General features: G+C 34.1%; 2 protein-coding genes across 2 annotated transcripts in view; both read left to right on the top strand.

The window, feature by feature from the left end:
• Positions 1-149: 149 nt before the first annotated feature.
• On the top strand, positions 150-9,815 carry LOC100369409 (ADP-dependent glucokinase-like). The gene is made up of 5 exons (XM_002732008.4): positions 150-512; positions 1,808-1,998; positions 6,797-6,893; positions 8,311-8,441; positions 9,010-9,815. Exons 1-5 carry the CDS (start codon positions 178-180, stop codon positions 9,675-9,677), a joined length of 1,422 nt encoding a protein of 473 aa, XP_002732054.1. The 5' UTR covers positions 150-177; the 3' UTR covers positions 9,678-9,815.
• Positions 9,816-16,143: 6,328 nt separating this feature from the next.
• Positions 16,144-26,843, top strand: part of LOC100370598 (anaphase-promoting complex subunit 1-like) — a 49,120-nt gene continuing 38,420 nt past the window's right edge. The window contains exons 1-12 of the mRNA XM_085507074.1: positions 16,144-16,213; positions 17,949-18,198; positions 18,366-18,521; positions 19,452-19,521; positions 20,275-20,369; positions 20,741-20,823; positions 21,771-21,857; positions 22,676-22,808; positions 23,081-23,325; positions 25,031-25,231; positions 25,481-25,670; positions 26,772-26,837. Of these exons, the coding sequence (XP_085363200.1) occupies positions 18,022-18,198; positions 18,366-18,521; positions 19,452-19,521; positions 20,275-20,369; positions 20,741-20,823; positions 21,771-21,857; positions 22,676-22,808; positions 23,081-23,325; positions 25,031-25,231; positions 25,481-25,670; positions 26,772-26,837 (1,503 nt within the window). The 5' untranslated portion in view covers positions 16,144-16,213; positions 17,949-18,021. The remainder of the gene's footprint in view (positions 16,214-17,948; positions 18,199-18,365; positions 18,522-19,451; positions 19,522-20,274; positions 20,370-20,740; positions 20,824-21,770; positions 21,858-22,675; positions 22,809-23,080; positions 23,326-25,030; positions 25,232-25,480; positions 25,671-26,771; positions 26,838-26,843) is intronic.

The following is a 26,843-nucleotide window of genomic DNA, read 5'->3' as shown; positions in this document are numbered from 1 at the left end:
CTGTTCAGCTTTGACGATATTGCAGGAATGAATTATTTCCCCCAAACCATCCATGCTCTCCCGCGTAGAACCCCTGCGCTTAACTCATCACCCATTTCTGAATGGTCTCACCCACGATAAATAATGGAATGGTCCACTGAACACGTCAGCTGCTACCTCTCAGCTGTTTGGGTCATCATGGCATCGACAGTAAAGCTTGGTAGCGTAGTTACTATAATAATTGTTTTTGCAGCATATGTGTATAAACGAAATTTGGACGAACAGCTGAGAGACCACCTATTAGCAATATCCAACAGTCTGTTGAGGGCGGAACAGAATTATGCAGTGACTCCCAAAGTGAAGGTTGCAGTTGGTTTCGGCGCTTGTGAAGATGTTTTCGTCGACTCATTGGAATTACTACACACCATGTCATTGCAACCCCCTGTCAAGGAGATTCACCACGACTATATTAATTCATCCAGTGAACTCGCGGAAGTATTTGCGTTTTTCTTCAAACATGGAGCTGCTGCTGAGTAAGTTTTACCTTGCCCATTCAATATTGTGGTGTCGTCCTTCGCAAAAATACAATGGAATATAAAAGTGCCAGTCATGCAGGCTATGCAGAAATGGGTCGCCCACCTATGTTAAAACATGGAAGTACCTTCCATGCTTCAAACAATATGAGCAAAATTTTGCAAGTCAGCAATTTTTTCTCTCACTAGAATAGATAATAATGATTTATTCTACACTAACAAAATCGACGAAAGCATTTTCTTACATGTAGTAGTTCCACCAAAACTCAAATAAGGGGCAGTCGATCATTGAATCTGCGGGTTGGTGGTGGTAAAACGTCCGCGCATCGATATATGTGTCAAAATTGCAATGGTATTATCGGAGGTACATTTATATACATGTATATACAAACTTAGACATAACACTTATTTTGACTAAATTTATTTGAACTGTGTTCATGCAACACATGGTGTTTGTCACACCACAGTCCCTCAATCATATAGAGTGATCAGATGGACTGTGGTCACATGCAGTATTTTACATCTGTTATAAAAGACAAAAAAATGCTCAGACAGAAAACAGAACAAAACATGACCTATAAACCAGTGTTAGTGAATGAAGTACAAATGCTATACACAAACCTTGTAATAAATGTTCTCTTGAAACAGATAGGAAACCATACTTAAAAATAATTGAGGATGAGTAGAAGAGTCAGCTGCTATTTAAAATTTTTTGTATGGAAAAAAATAGTGTGAATACGTGTGGTATGTGAAAAAATTCCTATTTATTTCAAATGGTTCCACCCTTAATCTTCTTCAAGAGACAATTTTTCTTACTTTTTTGACAAGGAATTTTTACCCAGTAAGAAATATTTGTTTGGGGGAAAAATGTCTGGGGAAAAAGCAGATCAGCAAGGGACATTTTTGGGGCAATTTCCACAAGAATTCATATTACATGTAAAAATGTTCCTTAGGTGCTAGTGCAAAAAGTAGTATGTTTACCATATATTTGTTATATGGTTTTTGTTAATAAAAATAAACCAAAACCATATTGTGAAAAGTTAAATATATTTAATAATCTGTTTTATTGGTTCGGTACATGTATCTAACTTCTTAACTTAAGCCAGTGTCTTTTGTATGTATTTGTCTGTGTGTTTTTATCAATTTAATCCCATTTTGAGGAATTTTACATATTTCAATAAACCTGCACATAAATTAATATTTAAAATGTTGACAACCTACAGTCAGTACAGTATATAACTTTCATTTCTTTATATCTTTGCTTGAATTGATTCTACTAACTATTGTTATTGCAGACGCTTCATGTCAGACGAAAACTTCTTCGCCAAACTTGTTGATGTAGCAAAAGATCTTCCTGATTCTAGAGGGGCACTGGGAGGCAATGCTCCAGTTATCGCAAATCGATTAGCCATTGAAGGATGTGAAGTTTTGCTTGGAGGTACATTATCCAAAAGATATATGAAAGAATTGAATGATGGTGTTCAAGGTTGGTTTATATCATTTTTGACTCCCGTGTGCGAAGCACAAAAGGGAGTCTTTGCAGTTACCCTGTCTGTATGTCTGTATGTATGTATGTATGTATGTATGTATGTATGTATGTATGTATGTATGTATGTATGTATGTATGTATGTATGTATGTATGTATGTATGTATGTATGTATGTATGTATGTATGTATGTATGTATGTATGTATGTACATGTATGTCACTTTTTTTGTTCCACCGTTATCTCAAGAACCACTAATCAAATTTTGGTGAAACTTGGTACATAGATGCTCTGGGATAATGCGCAGAGTTGATTAGGTTTTGGTAAAAATCTATGAATATTAATTACCTAATTTGCATGATAATTAGCTGATTTTTAGCTGTTCCAAGACTGTTCCACTGATATCTGAAGAACCACTCATTGGATTTTGATGAAACTTGGCACATGGACGCTCTGAATTAGTGCGCAGATTTGATTAGTTTTGGGTAAAAATCTATTAATATTAATTATCTAATTTGAATGATAATTAACTGATTTCAAGCTGTTCCATGACTGTTCCACTGATATTTGAAGAACCACTCATTGGTTTTTGATGAAACTTGGCACAGGGATGCTCTGAACCAATACGCAAATTTGATTAGTTTTGGGTAAAAATCTATAAATATTAATTACCTAATTTGCATGATAATTAACTGATTTTAAGTTGTTCTATGACTGTTCCACTGATTTTTGAAGAACCACTCATTGGATTTCAATGAAACTTGGCACATGGATGCTCTGTGAACTAATGGGCAGATTTGATTAGTTTTGGGTAAAAATCTGTTAATATTATTAATTACCTAATTTACATAATGATTAATCAATTTTCGGCTTTTCCACTGATATCTCAAGTACTAATCATAACATTTCAATAAAACTTGGTACATAGATGTCATATGACATTGCACAGACCTGGTAGTGTTTAGGGTAATATCAGTACATATTAATTACCTAATTTGCATAATTAATTAATTTTCAGCTTTTGATATTTCGAGTAGTAATGATCACATTTCAATGAAACTTGGTACATAGTTACTTGAGGACTATGCAGAGACCTGATTAATTTTGGGATAAATAATTGTGCCTATTAATTACCTAATTTGCATAATTAGTTAATTTTTTGCTGTTCTATGGCTGTTGCACTGATGTCTACAAACCACTCATTGGATTTCAATGAAACTTTTAAAGAGTACCCATCACATTTCAATGAACCTAGGACTATACACCATATTAGTTTTTGGTACATATGTATGCTTCTTACTCACTTAATTAACATAATTAATTAATACTGATATCTCAAGTATTGATCATCACATTTGAATAAAACTTGGTGCATAAATGCTCTAGGACAATAGACAGCCTGATTAATTTTGGGTTAAAATCTGTTCCTGTTCATATTAACTCTCTAATTAACATAATAATTAATATTTTTGGGGTTCTAATCACATTTCAATGAAACTTGGTACATTGTGCAGACCTTATTAGTTTTACACATAAATCTGTTCATATCAGTTACCTGATTTACATAATTAGTTTTCAGCTATTCCATCAATATCTCAAGTACAAGTAATTTTGAATTAATTTGTAATGTGTCTTCAATACTCTCAGCACACGGGAGTTCTTTCTAAGCTTTCTTTGATTAACAATATTTGTGGAATTTTTCCTGCTTAAATTTTTGCCAGTATTTTCCCAGGAAAAATGTTTATATTTTGCATGTAGCATGTCTGTATCAGTTTATATGTTCATTTATTCCTTATTGTAAAATTTCCACCACTGAGTCATACTAATCAAGGAATTTTGCTGATATTAGCACAGAGATGTGTCATTTTAAATTCACCCATTCATTTATGCGTTAATAACATAATTTGGAAGATATGGGAGTCATGTTGATAATGCTTCTACATCAGTTCCACTACATTTGTATCTGCAATGTATTGTATTTATCCGGGTAAGTGTCCTGAACATGGAAAATTAGGGGTGGGCGTTTGCCCGGACATGGGCTCTTACCCGAATAAATACGGTATATTAAAAAATCGTGATAGATGTCCACTGATTAGTGCAAATTATACACCCAATACACTATGGGAAAAGTAATTTCACAAACTATACATGCAATACACCACAGGCAGAATATTGCAGCAAATTATACACCCAATACACTATAGGCAAGTAATTCAGCAAATTATACACCCAATACACTATAGGCAAGTAATTCAGTAAATTATACACCCAATACACTATAGGCAAGTAATTCAGCAAATTATACACCCAATACACTATAGGCAAGTAATTCAGCAAATTATACACCCAATACACTATAGGCAAGTAATTCAGCAAATTATACACCCAATACACTATAGGCAAGTAATTCAGCAAATTATACACCCAATACACTGTAGGCAAGTAATTCAGCAAATTATACACCCAATACACTATAGGCAAGTAATTCAGCAAATTATACACCCAATACACTATAGGCAAGTAATTCAGCGAATTATACACCCAATACACTATAGGCAAGTAATTCAGCAAATTATACACCCAATACACTATAGGCAAGTAATTCAGCAAATTATACACCCAATACACTATAGGCAAGTAATTCAGCAAATTATGCACCCAATACACTATAGGCAAGTAATTCAGCAAATTATACACCCAATACACTATAGGCAAGTAATTCAGCAAATTATACACCCAATACACTATAGGCAAGTAATTCAGCAAATTATACACCCAATACACTATAGGCAAGTAATTCAGCAAATTATACACCCAATACACTATAGGCAAGTAATTCAGCAAATTATACACCCAATACACTATAGGCAAGTAATTCAGCAAATTATACACCCAATACACTATAGGCAAGTAATTCAGCAAATTATACACCCAATACACTATAGGCAAGTAATTCAGCAAATTATACACCCAATACACTATAGGCAAGTAATTCAGCAATTTATACACCCAATACACTATAGGCAAGTAATTCAGCAAATTATACACCCAATACACTATAGGCAAGTAATTCGGCAAATTATACACCCAATACACTATAGGCAAGTAATTCGGCAAATTATACACCCAATACACTATAGGCAAGTAATTCAGCAAATTATACTCCCAATACACTATAGGCAAGTAATTCAGCAAATTATACACCCAATACACTATAGGCAAGTAATTCAGTAAATTATACACCCAATACACATTAGGCAAGTAATTCAGCAAATTATACACCCAATACACTATAGGCAAGTAATTCAGTAAATTATACACCCAATACACTATAGGCAAGTAATTCAGCAAATTATACACCCAATACACTATAGGCAAGTAATTCAGCAAATTATACACCCAATACACTATAGGCAAGTAATTCAGTAAATTATACACCCAATACACTATAGGCAAGTAATTCAGCAAATTATACACCCAATACACTATAGGCAAGTAATTCAGTAAATTATACACCCAATACACTATAGGCAAGTAATTCAGCAAATTATACACCCAATACACTATAGGCAAGTAATTCAGCAAATTATACACCCAATACACTATAGGCAAGTAATTCAGCAAATTATACACCCAATACACTATAGGCAAGTAATTCAGCAAATTATACACCCAATACACTGTAGGCAAGTAATTCAGCAAATTATACACCCAATACACTATAGGCAAGTAATTCAGCAAATTATACACCCAATACACTATAGGCAAGTAATTCAGCGAATTATACACCCAATACACTATAGGCAAGTAATTCAGCAAATTATACACCCAATACACTATAGGCAAGTAATTCAGCAAATTATACACCCAATACACTATAGGCAAGTAATTCAGCAAATTATGCACCCAATACACTATAGGCAAGTAATTCAGCAAATTATACACCCAATACACTATAGGCAAGTAATTCAGCAAATTATACACCCAATACACTATAGGCAAGTAATTCAGCAAATTATACACCCAATACACTATAGGCAAGTAATTCAGCAAATTATACACCCAATACACTATAGGCAAGTAATTCAGCAAATTATACACCCAATACACTATAGGCAAGTAATCCAGCACATTATACACCCAATACACTATAGGCAAGTAATTCAGCAAATTATACACCCAATACACTATAGGCAAGTAATTCAGCAAATTATACACCCAATACACTATAGGCAAGTAATTCAGCAATTTATACACCCAATACACTATAGGCAAGTAATTCAGCAAATTATACACCCAATACACTATAGGCAAGTAATTCGGCAAATTATACACCCAATACACTATAGGCAAGTAATTCAGCAAATTATACACCCAATACACTATAGGCAAGTAATTCAGCAAATTATACTCCCAATACACTATAGGCAAGTAATTCAGCAAATTATACACCCAATACACTATAGGCAAGTAATTCAGCAAATTATACACCCAATACACTATAGGCAAGTAATTCAGCAAATTATACACCCAATACACTATAGGCAAGTAATTCAGCAAATTATACACCCAATACACTATAGGCAAGTAATTCAGCAAATTATACACCCAATACACTATAGGCAAGTAATTCAGCAAATTATACACCCAATACACTATAGGCAAGTAATTCAACAAATTATACACCCAATACACTATAGGCAAGTAATTCATTATGTATCCCTGGTAGCACCCATCAGCTGGAATCTACTCTGAGTTTGGCTCAGCAAATATTAATTTCATTTATGTTTTATTTTAGTTGCAGGTGATGTTTTCTCAGAAGACGATGTACATTTGATAATGGAATACAAAGCAGGTGAAACTTGGGGAAAGTATAGCACACCACGAGCAAATAGGTAAACATTATATTATGCATAATACCACTATGTAGCTGATTAACCTACAGCCCCAACATCTCTATTCAAACTAAAAACTGACTTGTTGTTTTATGATGAAAAAGTAAACTAAAATGGGTGATATTTTGATACTGAATTACATCCAGTGAGTCTTGTGTGCACATTGCTTCAGCCTTTAAACTGAGAATTTGACACAGCTAAACTTTGTCTGAATATTTACTAGTAGTAAAAGTGAAATACAATAACAACTGAAAGGAGTTGTAACAGACCAGGGCTTTACATTTATACTCTGTTGTCTGAAATGCATGTTGCTTATATTATTACTGTGATCTGTTAACACATCTCCTATTTTTTTTCCTCTCATTTTTGCTGTCCATGAAACCTTTCAGCAGTTGACGTTTTAAGGCAAACAAGTTTCAGTTGTCCGAAAGGCAATATTGCCTTGGGCAAAGGACTTTGTGTAAAGCCTTGAAAGTTTACCTGACAGGTATTTTAATTAGTTAATTAGAAAACCAAGATGACCTCCCTTGTCCACAAAACTACCGGGTATATATTTTCAGAAAGCTTATTGTATGAATTTTCAATTTTTTTTTTTTTATGGACACTGTAAAAAAATTTTTTAAAAATTAGCGTCTAAACCATGCTTCTGTTTCCTGTCAAAATTTGTTTACTGGTACATCTGTTCACTATGAAGAAAGTGCCATCTTGAAAACTGTCTACCAGTTGTCAATTTTGCAGGGCAGCTAGTTGTCTGTACGATTGTTGTAACACTGTTCAACCAGAAACAATGCCCCGACGGCGTTTTGAAGATAAACACATTGTCAATCATTTGTGAAAATTTCAAAACAAAAGGTCAAAGCATCTAGGAGCTATTTTTTTTTAAAGTTCTGGGATGTGCACTAAAAAGAAGCTGAGATAATTGCTAATTTGCATAACCATTCACTCAGTAAGAAGTTTGCTAATGCTCATAATTAAAATGACTGTAACAGTTCCAAATTTAAATGTATTATCGTTTTGTAAAAAGTTAAATATAGTGCATATTATGGAGATCCCGTCATTTCTTTTTTTCATCATGTTTCATTTTTATTATTTATGTACAGCCCTGCTAAATCTTGCTAAGCATTCAAAGGAGAGAATGTTTGCACCTGTTATCTATATTTTAAAATTGTTTTTTGAGTATGTTCCACTATTCACAATTCTACAAAATGTTAACAGTATATAGCCAAGACTGTTTGGATAATAAAAAGCAAAAAAAGAAAAATTTCACTCCCAAGTGCCCACAAACCTGCATCTCTACCTTAAAGCATAATATTTCACATAAATATGCATTGTAATCACTTGCATTTAAACAAAGCTAGGTCACAAGTTATTTAAAAAGTAGAAACAGACAATGAATACAGATTTATTACACTTTCAGGTTTATTGTCCATAGTGATGAATCAAATCCACTTTTATCATCTTTAGAAGCTTTCCAAACCAAGTTACCAGGATTTAATCCACAGTTACTCATTGTTAGTGGTCTACAAATGATGGACAATTTTCCCTCAGGTAAGTCGCTATAAATACATACCACACTGAAATTCAAATACAATAAATGCATGCCCAGAACATAGCCAAATGACTTGAGTTTGTCATGTCAAATCTGGATGTTCTCCTTGGCAGAGTAACAATGCTATTTGATTCATAAACCTATGGGTTTATGATTTTAAAAAACAACATCAAACATCTAGGCATATCAGCAATAAGTATAAAAAAAATAGTAGCTGGTTTCTGATAATACTTTTAAAAACATATTTTCCTCACCAAACAAAGGCATCATGTGTAATATCTTATATCTACATGATAAGTATATATCTGTATATCATTAATGTTGAAATAAAGTTAGTGCATTTAGTATTTGGTAAACTTGTGAGATAGACAGCCATTTTAATTAAAAAATGCAACAAAATAATATGGAAACAAATTATGCAGTTTTATTTTGTACATGTTAGTAAAAGTTGACTTGTGTGTGAAAAAAGGTAAAGCACTCCACTGTCCAACTGTGCACATTTGTTCCACAAAATACAAGCTTCACTTTCTTCCATGATGATATGTATCTGAAATTTTGTTTTCTCAGCTCAAAGAAAAGAGCGGATTGCAAGTCTCAAAAAGATGCTACAAAATGTTCCTAAAACAACAAAAATTCATTTTGAATTGGCATCATTTTCTGAAGAAGAAATGGTAGGTCACTTGGTTGAAAGCGTTATTCCTTATTCAGACTCTATTGGTATGAATGAACAAGAATTAGCTAATCTCTATTCTTTGTTGATGTATGGAAATATAACTCTGGTTTCTGATGCCTATCCAAGAATAGCAACTGTCCTTGACCATTTGAGAAGCATTTATAATATTCTACACTCAATTACCACAGAAAATGGTCAAAGACCAATCACTCGAATACACACACATACATTAGCATATCAAGTCATCATCACAACAAGAAATCAAGGATGGAAGAATACCATGGCAGCTGCTGCTAAGGCTTCACTCACAGCTTTCAGACACGTTTCTGGATCAAGTGAAATTGATACAAACAAAGCTAAGCTTATTATGGATGACTCGTTCTCTATATCAAGGGAGGAAGGAAGTAAACGCATGCCTTTAAATGCTGACAGACCTGTTTCATGTTGGCAAGAATATGACTATGATATTTGTCTTGCTCCTGTACTTGTTGCGACGCAAGTCAGACAAACAGCTGGAGCTGGAGACAATATATCTTCTGCTGGACTTGCTGTTCAAATATAAATTGTCATAAAATTTCATTTCATAGATATTTCTTGGAAATATATTACTGGTGGTACTGAATATATTACTTGTTCTATAAAATATATAAAAAGAAAAAAGTTATCTGCATATCATCATTTCAATCATGTTGGGACCAAGACCTTTAGATCAAATAATATATCACCCTTCAAATCATATTGTTTACTTGGCACAAATGATATTGAAAGAAATTATTTTACATTGGAATTTTATCACTGATAATGTGTTTGATGGGACCAAAGACACTTGAAAATACTGAGATAAACATAAAAGGGAATATAATTATGTTCTGTTTGATGTCTCTTGCTTCAGGATGTGGGCAACAAATTTCTAATACCCATATCACATATATTCTTGTATTAGCTAGCATCTTTGGTTAGACATGGGCTTATTTCATTGAAACTGGACATATTGATAAAACTATTTCTGCTGTATTAAACCATGTTGATTACTTTCAAAGTCAAGGTCATATCACGCACATTAAAAAAATGCAGGGACGCTTCTTCACCTTTGTTTATCTAAACTTACCCTATTTCCTGTATTAGAGCAATATGCAAGATTAATTCTTCATTGAGACTTGTTCATATCTGTATGTAATTTAAATTTGATTTAATATAATATTTACATAAATGTATCCTATTAGCATTTTTCTGGTAATTTTACATAAATAAAAATGTATTGGTTTTAATTTTCATTAATTTTTAACTTCATATTAAAATCTCATCTTGAAATCTTGATTATATTTTTAAGTCAAGAAGGTGATAATGTATATTTTTTCCACTCCACTCTATGCAAACATTCACCTATAACCCCTGGAGGGAAAGGTTTACAGTAATAAATTATATTAAACTTGATTGTAGTCCATGTTATCTTTTTTTTTTGTTATAATAATTTTATTACCGTGTTCATATCATTGTAGATGAAGATCAAGATATCTGAAGAGAAAATGCATGTCGTTGTAGTTGACTTCATTTTAAAATTATTCTTTGTGGTTATAATAATTTTGTTCAAACTTGGATATTATAATAACCAGTTTGAAATCTCTTCTGTATAGTTTTCAAGATATTGGTCAAATTTTACTTAAAATTGTCTTCTTGTGATTACAACAACTCAAACATTTTTTTTTATCTAATCATCTTCAAATTTGGGAATCTTAATCACTATGACCTGTCAACAAGTTAACTGGCAAGTACAATATATAGGGTAAAATTTGACTACAATAAAACATTTGTTAAGAAAACAAACTTGTTTTTAAAAGGAATTATATAAAAGAATAGAATTGTCATGACTGGGCCAGTCTATGGTTATGCATTGGCCGAATAACCAAACCTTGGCTGACTAAGATGTGCTTCAAGATTGAGTTTGAAAAGAAAGACGGAAGGCGCAACAGTCTTTATGAACTGTCAACCAAATTAACTAGCAATTGTAATTTTCAATATATGGGGTAAAATTTGACTGAAATAAAACATTTGTGAAGGGCGTAGAAATAAATGGGGAGAGAATGAAGACATTAATGCAGCTGCGAGAGCTAGATGTTAGTAATACAATCTCCAAGATCTGTCAATTTAGCAAAGCTGATATGTTGTTTTCATTATGCAGTATAAATAAAAAAGTGACAAGTACAGTGTACTTTCCGGTCAAATCTGGTATGCATTTTATTTGGCTTGCATATATATTACTGTACTATTTTTTGGAAACTTTATACTCGTGTTTAATTATTCTCTAATGGACATTGAGATTTATACAGTACATGTAATATTATTTGAGAAACATGTTTTTGTGTAATTATGAAAAACTTCATTGGTGTTGCTGATTTTTGTTCAGAATTGTGTTCATCTAAAATTTTGCGTGGAATGTTTAGATATATTATTGCATTTACTATTAGAGGACTTTGATATTAACACTTGTTCATCTATTTCGGGTCTTGTGTATAGTTAATTTTGTTGAATGCTGTCTTTCAAAATTAAATAACCTCAATAGATAGCCACAACAGCAAAGAATGGTTAAATCCAATTAGTTTTCTTCAAACAAAATCTGCAACCAGTTGGATCTAATACTAGTATTAGATTGAAAAAAAGATCTGTAAGTGTTGCCAAAGAGGGCGCACTTGAATATACCAAGTCCTAGCGATGCGTGTTGCTTGGCCCAACCTTTTTCTAAAACTACAAAATTAATGATTTGCCGTGTGTAAGGTGGTGGGAACGGGTGTAGATCTCGCTTAATAAATTACAGACTGATCTCAACTTTGCGTTTAGGTCCGTCAATGAAGTCGCCGGGAATACAGAATGGCCCAAATAAATTCTAGAGGTAAAGAATGTATTCTCTGTGATATGAAATATTAATTGGTTTCGATTGGTCCCCCATAATTTACGACGACGAACTTCAATACATGTATATACAGGTGCAGCCAACGAGCAATAAATTGAAATAGTAAATTTTCTGAGACAAAATTTATTTTATGGGCCTTTCGAAGTATGCTAATTAATATTAAGAAAAGAGGGGAAATTAAAAGCTGTTCATAAGCTACCCTGCACCTGAAAATATTGGCCTCCCCTCCTGCTGACCAAATTCATCTTTCCCCTGCCCTCGTTAAAAAAACACTTTTTTGCCTACTCCCCTACCGCCAACTTGCCTTTCTTGCCCTCCTGCTGACCAAATTTATCTTTTCCCTCCCCTCATTAAAAAAACAACACTGATTGGTGGCGTAATTCATCGAGTCATTCTGTCATTGGCTTCTATGGGCTTCTTGAATACTAGTACATTAACCACTCAGCAGATCAGTGGGTAACTCGAATTTTCAGTTATTGATAGCACACGGCTGCCCACATTTAGCATATGTTATTCCCCCCTCCCCCCAATGCGTTTTTTTTTAATTATACCCTGCCCTAAAGGCTGTTTTGCCCACACTGCGATATTTTTTATGTAAGTACCCTACCCACTAAAAAAAAAGTTTCCCTGTCCTTGCACTTTTTTTTAGAAATCTGTCCTGCCTACTAGGGGGTACTGATATTTCTCGCCCCCTACAAAAAATAGAAAAAATCCCCTGCCCTACTAAACAAAAACCTCTTGGAACAGCTTTTCCGATGAACAGCTCCATTGGCTGCATCTGTATATACAACAGGCTGCATATTTCCAACCGAACGGGCGCGTATTGGAAGTACTGATTTTCAAACACTCAAGGGGCGTTGTATTTGCTCTTTTTGGTTATTGTCGATCTTAAAACGTCGGTCAGCATTATGGCTCAACAAATAAACTCAACAATAAATAGAAATATTATATAAAGGATCCCTATGATCATGACATCTCCCTCCGTAATATATTTGGGAGTAAAGAAAACTGTTTATCTTACATCGATAGTGTTCGTATTTTTTTTCTCTTAAGTCATCATGTATTTGTAGTACAAAGTTCTTTTCGTTGATAAGTAAAATCCGCTAATCTAAAACTAAATCCACATGAAAATTCGACCACCGGAGAAGTCGCCGATTCAAAATTGAACATAGGACTCAGAGATTTGCCGTTTTACAATTTTTAAATACGGTCTAAAATGTCACCATTTGGGGTAGGGCCATTCAGAAAATCTAATTCTGTATTTTCTTGATCGGGGGTATCTACCATAGGCAGACAACCCCCTATAGAATCTCTGGTTCGTCAGTTGACTAAACTACAGGTCTGGATTCGTATTAATTTCAAGAAATAAATTATGAATATAGTCATACCATCATCTGATGAAGGTAATAAGAACGCCATGGTGACACTATTGATCATATAGGATGTGTGTGCTTCCGGATTTACTACCACAGTGGTAATTATCAATAATTAATTTGGACAGCGTTGACCAAAAAAGCCTTGGATCTGATAATAAGCTATTTAGATTAAATATTTTATTTGTGACAAATGACTTCTTTTTCCCCTTGCACGTTGCTTGAAATTCTTTCGGACTACATAGTAGACACTTAGAAACTCAAATGTCCATGTTTTGTGGAAACAACTATATACAAGTTTCTATATTTTTCAGATTTCAATTGTTGGCACTAATCTTCAAACCATAAAGACCGTTCGCGTTTTGTTTTGTTTCCATCATATACTAGTATATAAGTGCATGGTTATGATGACTTTGAAGATTATGAAGTCAGTGGATGTTTGTCATCGTAAATTACATAGGTGAATGATTAGACTCTGTACGTGATTTGATTTTAAAATGGGATATTTTTGTCATATAGTTGAAAGAAAATCAATACAAGGTCAACGACACTTGCCCCATTTGCTGTAAGACATGGGAAGTGTACAGAATTTATACGTGCGTCTGCTCTCCCATTGAGTGTAGAAACTTTGGCACTCAAGTATAGCAAAAAACGACACAAAGTACTTATAGTTTTGTTTCGAGATACACTCGGGATCTTAAATATATCCACATCGTACATATTTACATCATTTACCCCATAATCTTTATTATGATTATAATTTAATCAGAAACGCATTCAGTTGGAACATTCAGATCACCCATATATTACTACTCGCAAAACCTCCGGTAATTTAGCGAGAATCTTTAACAATTGATCTTCAACAATATATCTATACTCTCTCATTCCGCCCATATGTTAGTTAGTCGAACGAAATAAAACAGAAACAGAAACTAACAATTTCTATATGTCTTAAAAATGTACAGTGGTAACGTCATTATTGATTTTTGATAAGCAGGTCATTTGCAATGAGAATAATCCATTATTTTAATTTTTAAATATACTGAATCTGTCCTACTCCATGTGGATCGATTAAAGTCACGAGAGCTTTCCTTGGTTTGCTCAGTCGCCACTGGTTTCCGGGATTTATCAGTTACAATGTGACTTTTGTCCTTTTGAAGTAGTCCCATTTTTATTCATGATTGACTTTTCAATTGTCATAATATGTTATGTTGCCGTTTTGTAAAATCATTTCTAATCCCAATATTCACTTTCTTAAAATCTGACAGTGCGATTATTTTAGCTTCTCTAAGATGAAACTTTGCAATAATCCGATAATCATACGATGTCGCGCAGCCATACCCAAGATGTGAACACGTTCAGTTTCTTTGTAGTCGGTCGGTAAGTTTGTCCACCGAAAACTTTAGATCAGCAATCTTCCTATCGAGAATTTTGTTGCCCAGCATGTCGTCAGTAGGCTTTATCTGATGAATTCCGTTTTCATCATATGTCGGTATTTGGAACGGGATTCACTTCAACATCAGCCGCAAGAACTGGACTATAACTGTTATAATATCCAATATATAAACGTAAGCAATGAATAATTCACACTACTACAGCTAAATCGATAGTTTTTCATCATTTAATTCAACGTTAAATGTGTTCCTGTGGTTATATATATTGTTGGAGCGCTCTGTCTTTCGAATGCCATCATTCAACAGAAACTACAGCCTTCAGTTCTCTGCGGTGATAAGAAAATGTACCAAAGCCAAACAAGGATTAGATAGGTAAATTATTACATATTAAACAGAATGTGAAAATAGCAAATACTGCCACACGAGGGTGCTAAAATAAAAATACGAGTAGTACCAGCAGTGCTCACGCGTGATCATGGCCGTATGATAAGTCACAGTTTCTCAACAGACTGTGGCTAAGTCCATAGGTGATACTGTAAAATGGGCGGCTATTTTCACTGGATTTAAATTTAACTGATTTAGCATTTCGGGCATATTCAGTTGGCTTTAAATTCATGATTTTATCATTTAGATAATGTGTTCTATGCTAAATTTTACATATTCATTGGGTTTTAAATTAGCGCATTTTCCAGTCAGCGAAATAAGCAAAATTAACACCCAGTGAGTAACTATTCCCTTTTACGGGAGTGTATTCAATTTGTCTATCCACATAACCACATAATTTCCATCGGCATTCGTGGACACAACAAACCCATTCAAATCATCTTTATAAATATTATTGCAATGGAAGTTGAATCCAACCAGCCAGTCAACGAGCACAGTACGGAACGACATCATTTTAAAATAGAAACCAATAGAAACCTCTCGTTTCAGTTTAAATTGTGAAATTCATAGTATTTATAATGTGTCGGTTGTAATACCCCGGCGGGGTGCCCTCTATACGGGTATGCGCCGCTCTTTTGACTCTCATTTTCACGATTCAGCCGATCTTTTTGACCACCAATTTTAAGATTTTTGGCCATTTAGCATCAGTTTTGAATCGATTAGCGCCCTCAACGCAGGTCTTTTTTGAAGCTGTGCGGCACTCGCACCCAACGTCCAGGTGAGTAACTTTCCCCCGGAGTAATACATTAGTATCTATATATCATATCAGCTGTATAACCGCTGTATAACCGAAGCTCACAGCTACAATATAAATCAAATCCTAATATATAGAATATGGTAGTTATAGTTTCAAATCGTTTCGTCTGCTGCACTCTGCATTTTTTACCCACAATTACTTGTCAGATGCGCACAATGCGGCGCAGTTTCCTAAAAAAATCATCGCGGGAAGTGAATTGGTAATAACATAATGTCAGCGAAGGTAATCAATATATGTTGCTTCTCGACGATTCCCGAGCATATTTAGTGAACGGCGGTCACCATACAACTCAAACTAAGGTCAGTCCGCCACAATGCGCTCGATGTATATTGCATATTTATGGCTGTCACCCAAAACCCCTGCTCGATGTACTACCACTGGCCAGATCGAGTGACAGTATGGATCGACTGAGCTGAGTTTTATAATATCCCACAACTCATTTACTTTTACGCAAAATAAGACTTATTTTATTTTGCCTTATAAGTGACTGTGGCCACAATCTCTCCGGACTTGCGATCAGTACATAGTGAGGTCAGCCCACAACCAGTGCAGACTGAAGTCAGTACACAACCCCTACCCTGCTGCAGTCCACTGACTCAAATCAGTCCACACTTTCTAACCACATTTCTACGTCCTGTGTTCAAACCATGATTTACTAAAATGAGCTGATCCTGGCCAATATTGTTCATGATCTAGATTGTATATTCTGGTAGATTGTAATAATGATAATAATAATATCTTAATTAATAATGTACAATAATATTCTAATAATAAGAAAGTTGTGCTTTGGTGCATATATTATTTACATTTGACTGAGTTGGGGTTGACATTTGACTGACTGGCGGCCGTTTTGTCACAAAAAAACACCAAAAACTTAAATATGTCATCAAGCATTTTTTAGGGTTAGGGTCAAGAATTAAAAATTAATATTAATAATTAAATTATAATAAGGCCATAGTTGGTGTGTATGTTAGTTCCATATGCTGCACTTTGAAATTAAGTTGTTTTTATTTATTACAATTTCAAAAATCAAAATAATGCATCATCGCTATGTTTTTAAAGTAACTTTTTTTATAGTAATAATAATAATTATAAAGCATTCCCCTAAAAGAGGGTTTTCAATACTGTCACCATAGGAATGTCATTTTTAATCACATACAAGTGTGATAATTTAGAATTAGGCATTACAAGAAGCAAAGGGTAGGTGAGTAATTCATATAGTAAAAAGCTTGACGTTTGAAGCATTGCTAAAAGAATAATTATTACATAAAAATAGTTTCAAAATAGTGGTGTATATATCAAAATGTACATTCCTGTTTGTTGAATTGTGATTTGTTGATTTATGATTTGTAATAATTTACCGGTACCCTAACCGTTTTCTTAGAAATGTCTTAGCTGATTTAGGTCAAACTTATTATAGATTAACATCATGCATTGCAGGTTACAAATGCATTGACATTGACTTAACCTCATTTTATTATAAAGCTTTAGTGACTTTATTGCTGACTTCTCCAATGATTTTGTCTAATAAGTGATATAAACCAGAACACCTGACTTACTGATTGGTGTAGTGTGTATGTAAAAGCACATATACATATCATTATAGACAATTTTACCAAAAAAACTATATCCCATTTTAGACCAAGTTATGGTCAATATCCACAAATCCATACCCCATTCTAGACCCAAGTTTACCAAATATAAACCCATAAGGTTAGCATGTAAGGTAGTCAGTTAATTATTAATAAATTAATAATTCCTTTTAATATGTGAAAAAAAAAACATCCTGTGCTTGACAGCCAACCAGATTCATGAATTAATATGTAGACTTAGTCTGCTTGCGGACAGGTGGTTTTGAGTTTTGTAAAATATGAAGCAGTACAACGGTAATTATTTCTAAGATTTTTCTAATTTCTAAGTGCTCATTATATATTATTCACTGTTCACTCTTTCACAGTTTTGAGAGTTGTTTGGGTTTTAAGCTGTTTAAGTATCCAACAGACAAACTGGAGGAGGAAGGAAGAGTTATCATGATTGCTGCAACTGAGCCTCAGGACTTTGTTCCCCATGGCAGAGAACACTGCAAGCTTCATCCAGGTCCTGTTCATCAAGAGAAGTCTCAACAGAGTTATCAGTTGACAAGCCAACTAGATCAAGATATTCCAATTTGTGCTTTCAGTGATGTAGCTATTAGAGATCACAGAAAGGTAGAATCCATCATATAACATACATTTCAATTTGATTGTGCTTAAAATCCAAATAAATAGTTTCTGAATATTTACACCATCAAATACTGAGATGCAAATATATGTCACACAGAGTAGTTCAAGGTTAAATAATGTTTCTAATATTTGATGTGAATATTATCCCATAGGAATTCTGGCATTTACGAGGACAAGATGGTGAAAAGGCTAGTGATTATGATGAAGAGCTGTATGTGAATGGTCACACAGTGATATGGAGTAAAGGATGCTATGTAAATGCCAGGGTTGTGAGCAAATGTTTCACTGTAGACTCTCCAGTGACTGAGGTAGGTTTGAAATCATTATTAATACAAGAAGTACATGGACATTATTTGGGGTTTCTAACCTGCATAGGCCTGTGTGGTCCCATCTTGTCAAGATGCCAATTCATTTCAAGTCTCATTTCCTTGTGAACAAGACTGACCTCCTTCCACAGTGACTTACAAACATAGTGATGTGCAACATTGCACATTTATGTGACAAAGTGTGTCATTCTTGGACTAGCTAGTGGTGAGTTTTATGTAACCGACAAACCCCAATAATGTTATATATAAAAAGCTAATTATCTGTTTATGTGCATGATCATGGCAGTCTTATCATGGCCAAGGCTGACACAAAATTGTCTACATGAATACTATGCAATTTTGCTACTAGACAATTCAATAACATGATTCAAAAGACGAAATGTTATGTTTTGTGACCAAATTAAAGTAGCTGAAAAATACAACACACCTTAGCTAAAAATAACTTTGTAAATGCATTGTTATACACATTCAAAATGCCCAAATCACATTTATTTCAAGTTGAAATGATACATTTTGAACAAATATTTAAACACCACAGTTTTTTCCTATCGAATTTAATTATTTATTGCAAATGCAACTAAAAGTGTGATTGTACTTGCATCAACCTCCAATCATAGGGGTAGCCATTTTCATAGCCTTTCTGACTTCTGGTTGTCATTATGTTCAACGTTGGTTTTTGCATTCGGGTACTATATTGAATCACATACACTCGCGCAAGAGTTTGGTTTGAATAGGATCTTGGTATAACGTCACCCAAGTTTCAAACTCCAAGTAATACACCTACGATGTGACATTGACTCAGTAATGACTGAAGTAGCTTTGAAATCATCTTTTGATATTATTATAATAATAATAATAACTGTCATCGCTATTGTTCAATTATGCACCAATGATCTTATCCTTGATCTTTAGGCATTGTGGTGCAATTTTAATGCAGCAAGTGGGAAACCCAATTTATTACAAGACACTGTGAAGGAACAAGGTATGTCATGTTCGATAATTTTATGTCTATTTGTCTTATAATAAACACAAGAAGCACGGAAAAAATGTATTAAATTTTGTCTTGTGTTTTGTGTTAATCGTAAGAATTGTCCTGCAATGTATTTTCCAACTTGTTTTGATGGTTTGTTAAATATTGTTAAAATATTGCATCAGTGTACATGTATATGTCATGAAATTGGTCAAATTCTCAGGGTATACATGTACTCTTTTCTCAGGTGGGGTATTCCTATTATACTAAACAGTTTTACTTCATTTTAAAGGTAATTTTGAGACGCAGAAGTAACTTTACAGCACCTAACAACACCTATTGTTCAAATGTAATACAGTATCTGAAACTTAGCATTTGCAACCGTGGTTAAATGAAATGAGCCCTGCAACTAATATACAGCGATACACTGGGTGGTGATTCAAATTCTATGTCTGTGTCACTTTTCAATGAAACTAACAACTTAGATACTTTGGGACAATACACACAGCTGATTAGTTTTGTTCATTTAATGTCATTACTTTGTATTATTAATTTTGAAATTGCTTTCAATAAACATTGAATGACAGAACGGTATATGTAGGTCATCTTTTTGCTTTGATTTTTGTGTGTGTCTATTTCCATCTATAAGGGATGTGTGTAGATAAATAAATTAATACAAATAATATCATTGGTTCAAAATATTCCTACATTTGTTTCCAATATATATTATGATATGTATGTTGACTCTTCATTTTTTGTTTTTAGTGGAGTTGGTGCCAAGTATATGTGTAGTACAAGAAACCTCACTCAATGTGTTTACAATGAAAGGAGAAGAACATTTAGTTACTCTGCCATTTCAGGTAAAAAAAAATCAACTGTTATCAGTCTAACCAAATCAGCTGCTCAAGAATATACATATCTGTTTTTGGGTGTAATTAGATAAAGGAACACAACTTCACCAAAGTACAAAATTTCATTAACTGGACCATTCTGCTGATTTTACAAGAAATCTGTGTTATTTTTCATTTCTTGTGCTGTAGATATTTATTGCAAATTTGTTTTCTTCTGAAATGCCTGTTTCGTGTTGTATGCAGATATAAATCCTGTCTTTTGTTAAATTTAATTTCACATCTACTAAAGCTTGAAGTAGTAGTTCTATTTCGGCTCTTCATGCAGTATTTGTCCTAAAATTGTCCAATCCTATTACATGATATATATGTATGCATTATAGGTATCCAAGGCATGGGTTATAGAACATGGTGTACTACTGGAAAGGACGTCATCTTGTCAAGGTGATTTAACCAGTCTCAAAAAGTAAGTTATTCTCATCATAGTTTCCCATCTGTCCAATAAACACTTCCCGGTACATGTAACAGGCAATGCATGGCAAGAGAGCACAGCAGAATAGTTTACTGATTTACTAAGAATAGAACTGATGTGACCATAGGTCGTGGAAGCAGATGAAATGTGGAAGCTGTGGTATTAGTTCATTGGCGAGTTGAGAGGAATTCAAGAAGGCGCCATCCACGATTTGTATGTTGCAAAACACTATTCAAAGTATTTTCAATTCGTTGCTAGAAAACGATTGCCTTTTCTTTGAACAACATTTTGTAGATGCTTTATCATGGAAGAGCTGTCTCGCTTTGCACATTTTATAAAACAAACAAAATCTTAGGGTATATAGATTTATTCCACACACTTTTCCATATACATACATGTTATCTACAAACATTGCTTCGTGAGTGGACTTCAGTCACTCTCGCTGCACTCAATATTAGTTCATATAAAGAATATTGTACATTTGCTCATTGAAAACAATGACCAATCGCTTCAACACTGACTACTTGCTCAAACACTGTTTAAAGATTAACTGATGTCTGAGTGTATTTCCGGTGAAAATCAGTGAAACTAGTTATTTAAATTCTACTTATTAAACACAGCTTTAAATAAATTCAAATGACCTCGTGTTTTATACATGATTTAAATCTTCATGATACTTGTTTTAAATATTATGAATAGAATAGACTGAGCTGAATCGATCTTCGTTGACAATGTTGTTTGCCTTGGACTTTGTTTGCAAGTTGTAATTAATATGTTCTGTAGAAGATATTTAGAATCAATAAAGTTGAAATTTAGTTACTTCCCTGTAAGTAAAATCAAGAAGAGAATGTACGCTGAAATAAAACAAAACGTTGTAAAATATTTATTATTACTTACCGTACTATTGAGTCTTTTTGATATATTTTTGTATTTTGTTTCAGGGATATTGAGACGTTGCCTTCTTTGTTCACTTTGTTGCATCCATTGGATGAACCATCACCAGTAATATGTAAATATTTAGGTAAGAAGTTTTCATGTGTACAGCACAAAGTATGTGTAATCGCAGTACAGTGATCATATTGACTTGTGTGAGCTGGTCAATGCGATCCTATATTGCTTGTAGTAATAATTTGCTGAGAAATAACAGCTCAAAATGGCAATGAAAAACTGTTTGCAATTTGTGAAAGTTTGCGTTCAGTTACTGGCCGGATTATACATTTGTCAAGCATTATAGGCCATTTGTGTCTGATGTAATCAAAAACAAATATTTGAATGTTGTGTGATGTCAAAGTTTGTGTTGTTTACCCCAAATATGGGGAAACATTCCTAAGAGTACAGAATGATATGTTTTGGAGTGAATGCTGATATGGCTTTTGCAGAATGGTAAATTCAATTGATGCTAGATGTATGTCTATATATTTCAAATTGTTCTCGGTGAAAATAATCATGTGATCACACTGATATTTTCTATATTTGTAGTTCTGTGTCACTGTTTACATTGATGGATATACTGATTGCTATACCCCAGTCAATTTACAAATACTGTCACAAGCCCATGAAATGACATGCATGTCAAGACAGTTCACTCATCTCGGCTTTGAGTTCTTCAAAACTTTTTAGTATGATAAAATGATAAAAAATAATGAGATTGCTCAATTAGAATTGCATTACTTATTTTGACTGTACAAACATCGGATTCTAATTGGCTCCATCTGTAATTTATGTGAGCACATGATTAAGATACCGTGATATATAATGGTATATAGCTGTGAATAACCTTTGAATAAATTTCACTGCAAACTACTTAACATCTGATTTTGATTTTTCTGTCTGTAGGCGGTGTTAGTAATAGAGTTACTTATGTTACTGACCAAACCCAACATATTGTATTTACCAGTGTTTATCCTTCTCTTGTTATGACATATGATAGTATTCTTGGCACTCATACAATTTGGGCACTCAGGAAAGCAACCACTCAGGTAGGAAATGATCATAGCAGTAATAATTCATCAAAATAGTGAATTTTATGTTGCATGTCTGTCACTGTGTTAAATATTTTTTTTGAGGTCTAATATTTAAAGAAGTATTGTCAGCGAAACTTAGTTGAAAGCCCTTTCAACATTTAGTGACTTGGTCAAAAATCAAATCTGAAAGTTATGGCGTTCACTGATTTATACTGATTTAACAAGTTATTAATGTCTTCAATAATTTAGTACTTTAAGTTATGGATGGCAATGTGTTTGACACACAGGAAGTTTGTAATGCTTCAGGGTTGTCTGGTGTTGATAGTCACATGACCACCACTACCACAACACCTCTTCCAAGCACAAGTTCAGGATTACTATATGGACTAATGACAAGTAGTTCACACTCTCATCTGAATGCATCTTACCAGTCACCACTCCGAGGATCTCCATCTAGAAGTTATTCCAGTCGATTTGGTTCTCCATCATCCAGGATTCATAGTCCATCAATATCACACATGGCTGCTCTCAGGTACGATTTATTCACACAATAACCTCTTGCCAAAAGCGGGTATACCGCAAAATATTGCCTAGTTCTGAACGTATATGCATAAACTGCAATATCAAGTGGTATATCCTACTTCGTGCTCTAAACTAATATTGGCGATCCGCTCCGCTAGGATTGCCCTTAAAATCACTTTTGTGTGTGTGTGTGTGTGTGTGTGTGTGTGTGTGTGTGTGTGTGTGTGTGTGTGTGTGTGTGTGTGTGTGTGTCTGTGTGTGTGATTTCCAGTGTTTTCACGTATTAATTCTTCTGTGATTTTTTTGGCTTGGCCGATTTCGCTTAAACTTGGCAGGTAGGGTCACACCTTCACCCTAGTTATTAGAAAAAACAACCAAAAAACTGATTTTTGGATAGCTTCTCGCCAAATATATCTCCTCCTACAAATTTAGGATAAAACACCTCAGACATAGCTCATTCTACTCAGCTTGAGTGTCGGCACAAAGTTACTTATTTGAATTTTTGATATCTTTTTTTATTACGAAAAATTTTACCCCAAAGGGGCATTTTAACTCTTCGGTGATTTTTTTGGCTGGCCGATTTGGTTCAAACCTGGCAGACAAATCATACCTTCACTCTAGTTAGATTGTAAAATCTAAAAACAAATTGTGGCCCATCATTTCCATGGCAACAGCCAAAAAACTTATTTTTTTAAATACCTTCGCGCCAAATGTATCTCATTCTACTCAGCTTGAGTGTGGGCAAAAATTTACTGTTTTATTTCTTTATGTATATTTTCATTAACGAGCAAATTTACCTCAAAAGTTGGGGTAACTTCTCACCAGCAACGGCTTTTAACTCCTTTGTGATTTTTTTGGCTCGGCTGATTTTGTTCATACTTGACAGGTAGGTGGTACCGTCACTAATTGGAAAAAAAAAATCCTGGCCCACCACTGCCATTGCAACATCCAAAAACTTTTTGAATACTTTCGCTCCAAATTTATTACTTCCTACCAGTTTTGTAAGGGCAGTGTTCAAATGATCATGCTTTTTATTTTGGCTACGTTACACACTGGTAAGAGATCACCAGCGTCATCATTGTTGCACTGTATCAACGTAATCCCAACGCAACGTTGAACTTTGAAGGAACTGTAAATGCTGCCTTCATTCTAGAAAATACTATCGCAAAACGATTGGAAATAATGAATGTAACAGCAGAATACGTTCAAGTAATAAATTAAGTGACTTCTAAAGACTGAATGGTTTTTGCAAACTTCGTATACGCGACCTATTTAGTTATAAACCGACGTTAGTTTCACGTTCATGTCCTACCATAAAAACAGCCAAAAACATGTTGCTTATTTTTTGAGTGGAGCGGATTGCCAATCAGCCTACCGGCTTGTTTTACTATTTGTAATGCGTATATAGAGTAATGGTGTAAGTTCTATAATCAATGTATTGTACAATTTATTTTATCATGTAATCAATCAGTTCTCTTGTATGTCTAAGATTCCATTCAAACTTGATATTCATTTGTTTTTTAAGTGTTCTTTACCCATTTCTTGGAAATACTTTGGTTGATTTTGTTCAAAATTGATAGAAAGACATCTGTTTTAATTTGTTTTTTATTTTTTATTGAAGTTACCTTGTGTTCTTCCCTCTTCTGTGTCCTTAAATGTACAATCAGGACTGTCATTAAAGGTGTGTCTATGAATATTTGTGTGTTATTTTTCAGTCGTTCTCAGTCACCAACGGTTCATCGAAATATTAGTATGTCTCCATCAATGAGGTCCTCTCCTGCTGCCATTTCAAGATCACCAGCTACATATTCTTTTTCCACCTCTGCAATAAATGATACTTACATTGATATTGTTGAACCACTGGCTCCAGAAATATGTCTAGATCATCTCTGGTCTGAGACTTCAACCATACCAGGGTAAGTCATAGTAGAACCACTGGCTCCAGAAATATGTCTAGATCATCTCTGGTCTGAAACTTCAACCATACCAGAGGGTAAGTCATAGTAGTACCACTGGTGCCGGAAATATGTCTAGACCTTAAATATACCAGGGTATTAAAGTCATAATAGTACCACGTAGTTAAATATATCAATATATGTCTAGATCATTTCTTGTCGAAGTCTTGTAACCATACCATTGTAATTTCCATATCTGGTTCTTTGAAGGGAAGGCACTTCAAATCGAGCATCTAAAGTATTCCTTGCACGTGACATGTGTGGACAGAGGTTCGTATGTTATCTCATTGACAACCGTAGGCAGCTATGTTGTGTGAAATACAGTGAAAGTAATGATAGAACACAGCTTATATTCGGTGCTATGACTGCTATTCCAGCGAAGGATGCTGTTCCATTAGAGGTGTGTACATAAAAGCACAAAAATAATGCAATATTACCTTAAGGGAATTGACCATGCTAACAAAATAATGCTCCCAGATAAAAGAGCTCTAAAAATATCTGAAAGTGCAATTTACAGTTTATTATATAGAATATTCGTTCAGTTTTTTATCAGTATTATGTAGTCCACCATTTTGATTCTCCAGCAAAGGATTGTTGGTAAAGAGTGATACACTTAGATATATGTATCAACATAGATGAACTTATGAATTAACTAGCAGGTGATTTGCATGGAACAAACTAAAACATTCATACAAAGTTATCTTTGACTGGTGCATGTTTTTCTTGTCCAGACAGTCCAGTAGCTATCATTAAGCATGTTTCACTGGACGTCATTGTTAAACCTTCTTTGGGTTTTTGTGTTTCATTACTAAATGACCGAAACATGCATCAAAATATTTAATGAATAATAAAGCACAGCTGTGGTTGCACTGTTGACCATAGCAACCCTTGGCGACTTAAAGCAAGTTGGTCGTCACCTGCGTACACACGGGAATTGAGTCCCAATCGACGATAACAACACACTCTAAAAATGCAAAGGCTCATGGGTAGATGCTTGTTTGTAAACAATGACATGCTATGGCTATCTGACGCATGCGCAGGTGACGACTCTCCCGCTTTAAATGTGTTTAATTGCAATAAAACTTGTGATAGTATTAGTTATTTTTTGGGGATTTGTTTCAAGATTTTAGACAGATAATCCTGGTGATATCATATAATTCAACATGTCAAGGAACTTTAATAATAGACAGAGACTGACATTCACTATGACTTAGTTGTTTATCCTTATTACTCATTACCTTCTTGATTTATCTATCTGCTCCTTTGTCCATTTCTACATGGGGGTATCAGGAATGCCTGAACCAATCATATTCAAACATGGCACACATATAAAACATGCAAAAAATTTACACACTCATGATTTCATTTTATGATTCAATATTGAATGGTGGCCATTTTTATTTTTGATTAAGGATATTGTTATTGCATGAAAGCTAAATTTAATCCTAAGGTACAACTGCTCATCATCATCATCAACTTAATATTTTGTTTTGTTCTCTAGAAATTAAACATGATCTTAACTGTTGATTACAATGGGAGTTTGGTTCTATACAGTGGATTTATCAAGGTGAGA

This window comes from Saccoglossus kowalevskii, chromosome 2, assembly GCF_978046115.1.
Source record: "Saccoglossus kowalevskii chromosome 2, keSacKowa6.1, whole genome shotgun sequence".
NCBI classification, from domain to species: Eukaryota; Metazoa; Hemichordata; class Enteropneusta; family Harrimaniidae; genus Saccoglossus; species Saccoglossus kowalevskii.
This window is presented reverse-complemented; position numbering and strand designations above follow the sequence as displayed.

Coding starts and splice junctions, on each gene's coding strand:
- LOC100369409 (XM_002732008.4), top strand. CDS start 178: ATGGCATCGACAGTAAAGCTTGGTAGCGTAGTTACTATAATAATTGTT. Junction 513..1,807: donor AAACATGGAGCTGCTGCTGA/GTAAGTTTTACC, acceptor TTGTTATTGCAG/ACGCTTCATGTCAGACGAAA. Junction 1,999..6,796: donor ATTGAATGATGGTGTTCAAG/GTTGGTTTATAT, acceptor GTTTTATTTTAG/TTGCAGGTGATGTTTTCTCA.